The sequence below is a fragment of the Cyrtonyx montezumae genome, unplaced genomic scaffold (assembly GCF_038088225.1).
Source record: "Cyrtonyx montezumae isolate F1298 unplaced genomic scaffold, pur_monq_1.0 scaffold_8, whole genome shotgun sequence".
Classification (NCBI taxonomy): Eukaryota; Metazoa; Chordata; class Aves; order Galliformes; family Odontophoridae; genus Cyrtonyx; species Cyrtonyx montezumae.
Genome location: NW_027072089.1, coordinates 61,675,961 through 61,688,927, shown reverse-complemented (window position 1 = coordinate 61,688,927; position 12,967 = coordinate 61,675,961). Strand labels below are relative to the sequence as shown.

Below are 12,967 nucleotides of genomic sequence, written 5' to 3'. Positions count from 1 at the left end.
CCTTTTGCATTACAGAAGTATTTACCAGTCTCCCTTTCTCCCAGTATCAGTGTATTGAATGGTAAGGCTTTTCCCTATTTTCTTTTTCTGCTTAGCAAGCACTCATAGTTACAGTATTAAGCAGTACATAAAGAGAAATACTCCCAGATAAGACAATATGAGGTTAACTGACTAGTTTGAGTAGTTTGTTTTTTTTTAAACATCCCTCACACAATTAAGAAGTAATAGTAGTACTATCAAAAGTGAGCAGTTGGATAAAAACTCATGATTTGAATGACAATGAACCCTTAAAAGAAAATTCAGCTACAGCAGGGCTCTGAGCCAATAGCAACTGAAACATCCATTAGTCTAGTTTATAGTGTACAGAGAAACACATTAGGATACACATTATTTTGTGTTGTCCAGCTTACTTTACACTGCAGTGTTGGAAAACTATATGGTAAAGCATATATGATCTTGACTGTTCCAGAAAACATGGACAGAAAGGCATCTTCATAAAGATGAAGATCTCAAAGCCCACGTCAAGGTGACTCCAATATATTGTTGATGGCTAGCGCTACATAGTTCTTGCCATTTCACATTCCTTCTACTTTCTTACGTAGAATACTGCTTTCACAAAAAAGATTCTTCTCCATTTTCTCCCACCACTGTCTTCTCAATTTTCACTGTAAAAAAATGAAAGCCCTATTCAGGAATCAGTCAATATTAAGAAGTTCAGACAAAATGCAGCTTGTCCAGACAACTTGCTGCAGGACAGTCCTGCCTCTCACCTCTTCAGGGAACATCTGGCCAACCAGTATCTGCAAGGCAGATCTTGCACAGAAGGCTTGTTGTACACATCATAAATCCAGTGCATCCCAATGTGCCTGATACATTCACTGCATGTGCACATATATGGCACAGCCGTCTGCAGAGTGCAGTATATGTATCCAACTGTTTATGTCTGTTCCATTGGGCCCTTCTTTAAGCCAGAGATGAGGAGCCTTTGTGACATTAGAGATGACATCAAGGTTTCAGTGAACATCTAAGTCCTTTTTTTTTTTTTTAATTAAAAAACAAAAGGTATTAATATTTTTGCTATCACGCATTCCCAACTAATGTTTCACACCTGAAGGATTATAGCAGCTCATTTGGAAATAAACAAAAACCAAACATGCATCATTTTTCTTCCTCCTCTATTACTCTAGAAATGTTCTCATAAGCAGGAACAATCATGAAGGAGACAGAAGGAAATTTCAAGCTAATCAACAATGGCAATCTTTTTGTTTGGAATTCCTTAAAACAAGGGAGACTAGGAGGGCATCCCGTTTATCACAGGACAGACAACTAAGACAAAGAACACCACCACAAAAGAAGAGATCAGTATTCTATCAAAATCTTAGCATATGTTGCAGCTCATAAAAAGCAACAAACCACACAGGTTTTTCTTATGATAATATCTGGAGTAAGGGATTTAAAAAAAAAAAAAAAAGCAAAAATGAGTAATCATTAGCTACCAACAATTTAAAATAAATGTCAGGAGCCCAAAATAACCATGGAATGTTTCACATGGACCAGCTCCTCCAAAAAAAGAAAAAGAAAAAAAAACAGCAGACAACAAACCATAAATAAAAACACTGCTACCTCATGGCAACTCAACTTGTGGAGTGTAGTCTCACAAAATTTCCACTACTGCTATTTCCACCCTCAGCAAGTTTTCAAGTCTTCCCACTTTCCTAGAACACACACCCCACAGTAGAAGTAACTAGAAGTAAAAACCCCAAGCTTTCCTTTGCCACTAAACTATTTCAGAGACCTCCTACATTTGAGTGAGATTCTTCATTCATCCCAAGCACTGCTTCCCTGTATAACTGCTGTTACAATTAGTTGAACAAGACAGACAAGGAGAGTCTACTGATAACCATGGTTTCTTTGACTCCCATTTTCTTCCTTCACTTTTCTCCCCCTTACACCAGAAGGAGCAACAGGAAAGTATATAGTGAGGTGGGATTGAAAACTGACAGACTGGTTATTCCTGAGGGTGGTGATCAGTGAAGAGGTGGTGATCTGTTGTAGGAAATCTAGTTGAAGGCCAATAACTATTGCTGCACCCTAGAAAGTTACTACTGGGTCCAAAATCGTTCAACATCTTCACAACAATATGCTGAAAGAATAAATGAGTGAGAATGCCACTGTCACAGCCTCCATATTGCAGAACATTCAATCTTCCCTCAGGACACGTTGCCTACCGTACAAGTATGTGACATGACAGTCTAGCATCCAGAACAAGCGCATATTTCAGTGCCAAGCTGTATACTAAATATTAATAGACCATTACTTAGGTTAAAATATATATATAAGTAGCATTTCTGATATTTTCTTCCAATGGATCACCTTGCACAGCCCCTGGGCAACTCAATTTGGAGATCCCTAACCTACAGGATTTGGGCTCAGCAAGTCACTCATTTCTGAACACGAGAACAGCTCAGAACACTGAGGCTCAAGGAGTTTTGTAGGAAACAGTTGGTTCAAATCTATCACAACACAATCACAGTAAGATGCAGTGTTATTCTTATCTACAACTGATTAAATCAGTTAAGGTAGTGGATTTTGTCAGACAATGCATCTGTCATGCTTTAAATCTTCTCATTTATGAATAAAGACTTCCCACCACATGAAGTTCTTCTGCACACTAACAAAACAACTCTGCTCCTCCTCTAGCATTTCTGCTTCTAGATTAAGTACAAGATAAACTAAACACAACAATATGCAAAGTTTTGCCTCAGAATAAACCCATTACAGTCCTTTATATTGAGTGATTCTCTACGTCCTTCTACTTATAGATATTTTCAAATGGTACACAATACAAACTAATGCAAATTCCACTGATTAGTCTTTATTTTTTGTCTTGCTGCTGACATCTTGCCTTTTCCAACATTACAGTATTTTAATTGTATCAAAGACTTTCATTTTTACATTAAGAATGAACTGCTCAAACAATAAGCAGATAAGGTCTAATTCTGATTTTCTTTAACAAACCAGTTATCAACACTGCTTAGTCCAACTCTGGCAAAGTTACTAAGAGATGTACCGCACAGAAAAACTGTAGGCCTTGTAACACAGAAGCAATTGCCACCACTCAAAGACTATTCTGTATCGTTTTACTTACAATAGTGTCTTACAGAAGTTTACGCAGTAAAAGCAAAGGCTTAGAGCTTCAAGGGGTTTACACAGCTTTAATCTCTCTCCCGCAATTGCCACTGTGTGGCAGGGCTGGCACTATGCAGAGGCACAGGGAGGCTCTGCATTAATTGCTATGCAAATGAAATGAGCAGGTCACAAGTTCAAAATAGACCATGAAAGGCATAGAATCTCTTTGCTCTGAGTGCTAGGGACAATAAAAGCTTGAGTCTTGAATCCCTTTAATTTCTACTTTTGACTCAGCTTCAGCCAGGCAGAACCCTAAAACAAATGGGAGCTTCCAGGCTTGCACCTGTGCAGATGACACAGGCTTGCACCTGTCCTTGACACCCACTCTGATCCAGAAAACCACAACCCTACTACCAGAGCCCTCCAAACAGTGTTTTTCATTTCTCCAAAAGCTGGTCCTAGCTCCTGTCACTCTTTAACGCGTATGTTCTGATTTACTTCTACACTTTTCACCTCCACCTACGCTATTAAAGAAAGGAGTAGCATACAAAGCTAAGGTCTAGAACACAGACACATTTTGCTCTGAACACCAGGGATACAGCAACCTATGGAAACCATATTTGCTCACATTTCTGCTTCACCTTCCTTACCACTCATGATGATGAAAAATCCTTCTGTTTTGCAAATACTCAATAACATAAGCTTTCTTCAGTTCCTAAACCAGGTTTTCTGGTTCTGGTCTGCTCTGCTTCTTGCTAGGAAAGGAAGTTCAGCTCTCCCTTTCTCCTTTCCTTCTTCCAAGAAGTTACTGTACTTCTTATAACTATTCTTAGCTATGAAGTTCCCAATTAGGCACTTTGACAATTGCAAAGAGACCAGCACAAACAAGAAGATGCTATAAAAGGAAGGAAAAATGAATGCTCACCCATCTCCGAGGTCCTAGGCTCCCAGGGAAAGAACTCCAAAGTTTGGAGGAATCTCCAACAAGAGATCCGTCCTCATTGGCAGTCAGCCCTCAAATGAAGTCTAAGAGGGGTGGAGCCAGCCTCCACCCAAGACTTCTGGTAGCACAGGTGAATTGCTTTCACCTGTGGTCCCAGGGCTGACCTGCTCTTTCCTTCAGGTGCTCAGTCAATGGTTCAGGCTGTGACTCAGCAGTCCCCATACATCAGTCAATCACAATATCATCCTTTTCACTTGCAACATGCAGGCACTTCTCTTTTAGCTGCATCCTAGCGAACATCTTCATCATGAAAGGCTATATGTTTCACGTAATATACATTTTATCATGAACACATTAAACTATCAACATAACTTGCTTTTTCTTCTCAAAAAGCACAGATCCACTTTCTCAATATCGATTCCTTACAATATTTGGACAGATTTGCTATTTGTTACTTAAAGCCATTGGCTAACACACAGATCACAAACCTGTTGGTAAAACACTGATCTGATCTAATTGCATTGACACATGTTTGCTAGAGAATAAAGATTAAAAATTGTGAGATCACAGTTTTTCACAAGACATCACTATTTCTGCTACATTATCTAATTATATTGTTCTAATATCTCAGAATAATTTTTTATTCTTTATGAAAAAAATGTTTACATAACAACCAGATAATCTAAAAAGCACACACTTCTTTTCCAATTACATATACTCTCTATTCACAACTTGAGCTACAGTCATACACATTAACTCCATGTGTAAGGTGAGCAAAGAGAAAAAAACAACAATAAAGAACTGAAACCTTGATAGACTGTAATCATATCTCTCTGCATTATAAATAGCATACTTTCCACTCCCCCCATTCTTCATCTCCTTCCTTTACCTGTAGATGCTGGAGATCACAGTATATGGGAGAGAAGGAAAAATGATTGTCTCCTATTGCAAATTAAACTATATCTACCAAGCAACATAACCTGTACCAGGAACACCAAAGATACAAGTAGCACAAAACTCTTGTTTGTGAGAAATTTAGCCCATTTTTAATATCATGAGACTATTAAACACAGCACATTCTCTTTTGTTTGCAGCTATTGCTTATTCACAGCACGAACAAGTCATGCACGTATCACAAAATGACATGCCTGATTTTGAGAATACAACTTTATTTGCAGGAACCAAACATTATACCACTTGTTTCAGCAGTATAACCCTTACTGCCTACACATCTTTCTGTGAAACTGCTCTGATAACACATCTATAATAGGCAACACAAACTATAGTAGAACATACAATTTGACTGAAGTTATACTTACTGTAATCTGGGAAGCATCCATGAACTGTAAGCCAAAGTAATCCGTTTCCACAAGGTCCAAATGATACACAATCTGGTCAAATAACTCCTGTCCCTTTGCATGTTTCTGGAACAGAACAAAGAAAAATAGGTTTGTTTGCTTGTTTTTAATATGTGTATGTATGGGGGGGATATTGCATATGGGTGTTTTTGGTTCTGTTTTTCCAGGTTCAAATACGGGGAGAAGAGTTGCATATCAGGAAATAGTGTCTCACTACGTGTTCTAAAGAACCATGTTAACATTTTAGCATTTCATTTTCTTAACATTTTCTTCAAGAAATACAAGTGACACGCTCCATCTGCAGCTACTCCAACAGCATAAGACTGGATCCTCAAAGAAAACCTTCAAAGTTCAGAAACTCACAGCACAGGAAAAAAAATGAAAGACTTCTGTCCTGTAAATGTTCCAAGTCACAGAGCCAACATTTAAAATCTCCAGGATGCCAAACTCCACAACAAACACTTGCTTAACAATCTGCCTGAAATCTGCCTGCAGTTATCACATATCAACTGCAGTTGTGCAGTGTCACACAACACTGTCTTAAGCCACAAAATACATTCTGGATGGCTTGAATACTTGAAGAGCACCATGAGGAAAATTATTGGTATTTGATGAGAACCTTTCAATAATATTGCTAATTGCAATCACATTTACAGCCTTCAAATGGAGCCAGGTAAATAGCTCTAATTCTCATCTGACATGACGCTTGGAACATGCAGGAACAGAAATAAAACTAACCCAAATCATAGGCTACGGGTACTTGTGGGAAAGTAAGCTGACCTTAAAGCTGGGCTGCAATTAGCTCACGTTCAGAGGTTAAACCAAGAATTTAAGCATTTGGTGTTTCAGCAGGGAGCTTACAGGTGGGTAGGAAGAGAGTAACAAACCAGTTTCTCTGCAAACCATTTTGTGTTATTCAGGATGTCTGACAGTATCGTAAATCTCAGGAAGATTTATGAAGCTACTACAGCCGTAGCACATACAGGAAAGTACAGTACACAGGTCTGAAACCAGTTCTCTGTCTGCTATCCTATAACTCTGAGAATAATAATAATTAAAAAAATAATAATCCTTAATTCTCTAGTTTATAAGGTATTCCCACTTCACCCCAAATCCTATCAGAATTCACTGATTTCAACTGAATGAGAGCTAAATAAATTGCAGTTTGATTTGGTTTTCTGTACAGTACCAGCATTAGTCATTACATGATCTCCTGTCCAGGCATCCAAACTGCCTAAAGTCTATCTTCTCTAGTAAAGATATGAGTTTCATCTCTCTCTGTTTTCCTAAGAAGGCCAAGCAAGTTTAAATAAACATTACTAATTACACCTAAGTGACAATTCTTTTGGACTAAAAATGCAAAAACACTGAAATAGAATTATAACTAATTAAAGAAACAGCATTAGGAGTGCCAGTAAAATAAGTTCCATAAGAACTTAAGCACTGAACTATTATTTTGGAGCAGGGGAGCAAGAGGTTAAAAATAGACAACCAAACTTCAAGAAACTATTGAAAGCAGATGAGAAGGTAACATCTCAAAGCAGAAAATTACAAAGAAGTCACAGACTTCAGATGTCCAATAATAGCTATAAACCAAAACAAAAATTTGCTAAAAATGTATCCAGAACATGTTTTCTCACACACAGTAAATTCAGCACTATTCTGTCAGAAGAAGCCAAGACAAAGCACAAAAGAATTAAAACCAATTCTGCTCCAATGAGGGAAAAGAAAACCCTCCAAAGCAATTAAAACCAAAACCAACCAAACAAACAAAAAGCAAGAAACAAGGAGCTCAAAGAACAGGAAATACAGATTTGATGCCCTGTGATTATTCCTGGCTGCTTGCTTTATGGCTTTAACTACCTACCATGATTATCTTCAAACGCTATACGCTCAATAGAAACCAGAGAGTGCTCACTCCACCTTCTGTACCCAAAGTGCAGTTAATGTTCAACATGTGTCACATGGAGACTAGCTCTCCTCAGCACAGCTAGACTGTAAAACGAAGTACCACATACAAGAACTGCTCTGGAAGTAATGTCTTCTATTTTAGCCTGCAACGTCAGAGGCAGATGTTGATGATACGGCAATAGAGGCTGAACTTCCCCAACAATAACCCATTAAACTCTGTTGCCATGAAACAGATAGCAGAAATGAACAGACTGACAAAATGGAAGTCCACGTGAAGCAAAGATGCTTCCACTGACATTCATTAAGGCTTGCTGAACTTTTATTGAGATCAGCCAGTGATTGTGAACACAGCAAGGTGGTTAGGTGTTGTGCATTTCAGCAGTGGTGACTGCGGCAGTAGGTGCAGATTTTTATGAGTGCGGTATGCAGGCTCTTGTTCTACCCTGGCAAAAAATGCATAGCTAATGGTGCTGACTATTGAAAAAGAGTGTTTTGTAGCTAAGAATTTATCAAACAGGGTTAATGCGCTCTTTGTATCTGTTCTAGTTTCTGTGAAAATAAACAGGAGGCATTACTTTTGGAGCAACCTACATACATAGTTTCTAGGAAGTTACAACATTTAACTTGTCACTAAATGAGATTTCTCAGTAATTCATACCATGCAGATAACAAGGCTGCTGCAGCTGCCAAATTACTGACATTAGATAGGTAGATAGACAGACAGACAGCTAGATGGATAGGGAACAATAAAGTTAACACTTATCTGCTAACAGTAAAGGATGACCTGTCCTCCTTCCTTCTGTCTCCACACTGACTTAACAACCAGTCAAGACTGCAGATTCATAAGTTGGTACCAATGACATTAATCAAATGGATGGTACAGGCATAATATGAAGGGGTTTTCCTCAGGAGTTGCATAGGCTAACATGCATAAGAGTATTGAGTCTTTCTCCTCCCTTCCTTCTAGATAACAAAAGCTAAAGAAACAACAACACACTACCTCAATCAAGAGTATGAAATCAACATCAAACAAACTTTTCACAGAAGATACAATCAGCTGGAATTCAACAAACCATGCCTTCTCTACAGACTTTCAACTTGTGAAAATCTTTTGAAAGTATAAGTTAAAAAAATACTTAGGCTAAGAATATTTTATCACCCTACTTTGCTAAATAAATGGTTCAGAACTCTCAGAAGATTTGCATAGCTTACATCTCAAAAAAGGACTAAGTAGTGTCATGGTTTTATGATTTTTGGTACTGGTATTCCACATCATAACATCATGTAGTACATTTGGAGTTCAAGAGTTAATGCACCAGCTCCATGGATCATTGATAGTTCCAGGTATACCTGTCTCGGAAGAGAAGAAGAACTACATTCGCCAGAGGACTGTGCAATGCTTTGTATTTCTGCCCAGAGGGAAAGATAAAAACTGTCTGCAGTCACGGGACACTCTCTTTCCTTTGGGATCGACTCAGTAGTGGGTGCTCGCTGCCGTCTCGCCTTCAGCATTAGCGTAAGGCCTTCGGTTTATCAGACACTCTCTCATACTCATTTTATTTGATTTTATTAGCTTCAATTCCAATTATGTTGTATTATATTGTGTCATTTTGCTTTCTGATATCTGATACAGTAAATCAGCTTTCCTCCTCAGATTATTGCCACTGTTTTGTTCCTAGGCCCATCTCCCTTTTCCCTTTCCCCCTTCTTTTTCCCTGGGGCATGGGTCCGTGAGTCCCCCACACCAGTTGTCACGGAACCGGGCCGAACCTGCCCGTAAACTGTTGACAAGTGGTAAAAAATATACAAAATTACTCTGAGTTATTACTTTGTTGTTATGAAAATTACTATAATTCTGAAAAACTATGTTATTAATGAAAATTCCAAAAACATTTCATTTATTTATTTATACAGCTAAATCACAGCCACTTTTTGCTGGAGTATTCTTTGGATCCCAAGAGAACCTGCGTGAGCACCATTAAACCTCCTAGACAAACACTGAGGGCCTTTCAAAAGTCAAGCTTACAAACCAAATTACAACCACAGCACAAGGTGAAACTGAACTGCCATGAGGTGGTCACTTGCATCCCCTTTTACCTCTTTGTCCTTGAGGAAGCACAGAGATTGAACTGTATTTCCAGTTGGGAAACTCTATAATCATAAGCACTACTGAGAACAACAAAAAAAAATGGGGGGCACAAAATAGTTTCTTACATCAGCTAGCCAGGTGAGCCATTCACACCTACAAGTTATACAAGCTGCTTCTACTCTGATCCTGGAAGACCTTGTCAAATAACCTTCCCCTCATATTTTCGTTGGGATTATGAACCACAGGATCAAAAGATCAAAGAAAACTCTTAAGTTTATATGATGGCTTATTGCTGGGTCCTCTTGCAAGGACTCACGCTGGCATAAGATCCCTTGTAGAACCATAGGGACAACAGCGCAGCCCACAGTTAAAGTAAGTCTAAATTCTTAGTTATCAGACTCCCAGTCTCAGAAAATGAAAGGGAATTCTTGTCTTCTGAAATCTGACAAAAGAAAAAGAAACTTATCCAACCAGAACTCTTCCAGGCTTGACATATGAATAGGCAAAAGGTTTTAACATGCTTTCAGAGGGCAAGAAGGAGAAATTCATCAGCCAGGGACATTTTACATCAACTGGTTTAGTCCAAACATGCTGTTCAGTGTTGATTTTAGCAATTCCAGATTTTTTTTTAAGTTTCTGCCAGAAGGCATTGAAAGGGGATACAGAAGCCAGAAAAATTCCCCAGTCTAGTGCAGATGCATTGCAGTAATGTCATTGATCAGTCTCACAGAACACAGACAACGAAGATGGAAAGCTGCAGTGCTCTGAAAGGATCAAACAGTAGTATGAGCAACCAAATACAGTGCATTACAAATGTACAAACTGAGTGAACGAGAAAATTGTTGGAGACAATTGTCCAGTTGTTGGAGACAACACTGGAGAGTTCAGATTGCAGCACTACTAAAAAAACAAATAATACTCTCTGTTATAGCACAAGTGAGTGCTTCTGGGAGCTGTTATAGCAGTGGCTCCTGAGATGAAAAGGAAGGAGGACAAAACTGGAGGATGATGCTATTTCAATTTGTTCCAGGGAAGAGTTTCAAGCAGAAAACCCATGAACAGGTTTCCCAGAGAGGTTGTGGATGACCCCTCCCTAGAGGCATTCAAGGCCAGGCTGGATAGGGCTTTCAGCAACCTGGTCTAGTGGGAGATGTCCCTGCCTACAGCAAGGAGTGGCTGGAACTACATGATCTTAAGGGTCCTTTCCAGCGCAAATCATTCTATGATTCTGTGGTTATAGACTTCAGAAAGAGCTAAAGTGGTGCTTGGGAAAACAACCTGTCAAATAGGGCAAAAGTACAAGGAATAGCTTGCATGCTAAGAAAAAGACCTGAAAAGTAAAGTAAATAAACCTCTTAAAAGAAAAAAAGCCGAAGACAGTTAACTGTAATCTCTGCCAAACTGAACAGCAAGCAGTAGCAGGAGTGAGTATGTAGGACAGGTTTTATCTTCTGCTAGGAAAGTACAGTACTATGTACTCTGCAATGCATCAAATATTTTTTTAAGAGTGATCTGTGAGCTCATAGCAGACACCAACTTTTAGCTTCTGTAAAGTTAGTAAAAGAGCATTTTTACCTAGCAATCCCATGCTCCTCAAGCTTTATACTTCCCTGTAGAATTCAACACCTCCCCCTGGCACCCGCTGGAAGAACTCCTTATGTTCTGCTTACTACTCTTACACAAGAACTCTTATACATGAACTGTTAGCAATTCATTTTTCAATTCTAATCTTAATGCTTTACCAGCTCTGCTGGTTTTATTGTTTAGTAGTAAGAATGTGCTTGCCTTCTAAAAGCCAGTGGCAATGCTATTTCCCAGTATTTTGAACACATTTCAGGCAAAACATGCATGAAGTCAATTCAGGCTTCTTATTAACCTTGACTTGGACCCCAACACAAGAAGGACACGTTGCTGCTGGAGTAAGTCCAGAGGAGGGCCACAAAGATGATCAGTGGGTTGGAGCACCTCCCCTACAAGGACAGGCTGAGAGAGCTGTGGCTCTTCAGCCTAAAGAAGAGAAAGTTCTGGAGGGACATCATAGTGGCCTTCCAGTAATTGAAGGGGGCCTACAGGAAAGCCAGGGAGGGACTTTTTATAAGGACATATAGCAACAGGACAAGGGAAAATGGTTTTAAACTAGAAGAGGGTAGATTTAGACCAGATACTGGGCAGAAATTATTTACTGCGATGGTGGTGAGACACTGGAACAGGTTGCCCAGCGAGGCTATGGATGCCACTTCGCAGGAAGCGTTCAAGGCCAGGCCGGATGGGGCTCTAAGCAACCTGGTCTAGAGGGAGGTGTCCCTGCCTATAGCAGGAGGTATGGAACTGGACGATCTTAAAGGTCCCTTTCCAACCCAAACCACTCTATGATTCAAGCATTCGTTATCTCTCCTTTAGTTTGCTCTCTTCTCAATAGTCAAGCCCTCAGTTTTCCCAGGCAACAACTTCTGCACCCTTTCAAATTGGCCACTTGGGTGCATGTGACAACAGTGAGGTTACCATTTGGACTGTGACTCCTGCAGGCATGTCAGAGCTAGCTCTCAACTAAAAAGAGCTGCACATGATACAGTAAAATTGCTATGGTATCTTACAACTGCAGTCAAGTAGGCACTTGAGGCCACTAACAAAAACTGCACTAAAAACCAGCACGCTATTCCACCAATGCTGCTGCAGGTTTCAGTATCAGAGTAACACCTTTTCAAGCGTCAGTTTCTTACTGCCATCCAGAGATTACACCCTGCAAGGGGCATGGTGCTCTGCGCAAACTAGCCATGACCTTGGAGCCTGTCCTACTCTTCTCCCAAGAGACCTACTTGAACAGATTCATAAATATATGGAGTTGCACTTGTGTTCAAAAGTCTGCCAACATTTCTTACTTTCAATACACAATAAATTTAGTGTCAAGACTAAAAGAAAAGTGAATTATTTCTTGACACATTTAAATTTCCATGAGGCTAACTAATTTGCTTGAGCTCCTTGAAGATAGGCTATTTTCTTACCAATCAGCTGCTGACTCAAGTTTTCAGTTCTAGCTCCAAGCGCTCCTTAAAATATGCCACTCTTCAATTGACCATTAAGCCCCTCACTGTCATGCTAGTAACAGATGCATTGCTTCAGAGCCTGCTACTGCATGTTAATTACGTTTAAATTCAGTACAGGCCACAGGAACAAACAGCATTCCTGTGTGCGCCCAGAAAAAAAATGCATCTGATGATGCATGTGAAATTTTAGATTTAGGAAAATCAAAATTGATTCTAGCTGCTCTAAAGTGGAATCCCCTCCAGTTCCTAACAAATGACAAATATGTACATGCACTACCAAAACCCCAATCCTTCATCAGAAGAAGAAAATAAATTGCTTGGATGACATTTACTTATGATCACCTTGAACACACGAACATTTGACCCAATCTGAAATCGCAATTTTCTGGGAGAAAAGAAAACCAAAAAGCTGCTTATGAACAAGTAACACCCCCCAAGACATTTCCTATAGGTTATCAGGAATGAACCTCAACTAACAAGTTAGCACACTACC

General features: G+C 39.4%; 1 protein-coding gene across 3 annotated transcripts in view; it reads right to left on the bottom strand.

The window, feature by feature from the left end:
• The window catches only part of EPB41L4B (erythrocyte membrane protein band 4.1 like 4B), a 164,410-nt gene that overhangs the window by 110,305 nt on the left and 41,138 nt on the right, over positions 1-12,967 (bottom strand). For all 3 annotated transcript variants that reach the window (XM_065752645.1, XM_065752647.1, XM_065752648.1), the window contains exon 2: positions 5,392-5,496. In XM_065752645.1, the coding sequence (XP_065608717.1) occupies positions 5,392-5,496 (105 nt within the window). The remainder of the gene's footprint in view (positions 1-5,391; positions 5,497-12,967) is intronic.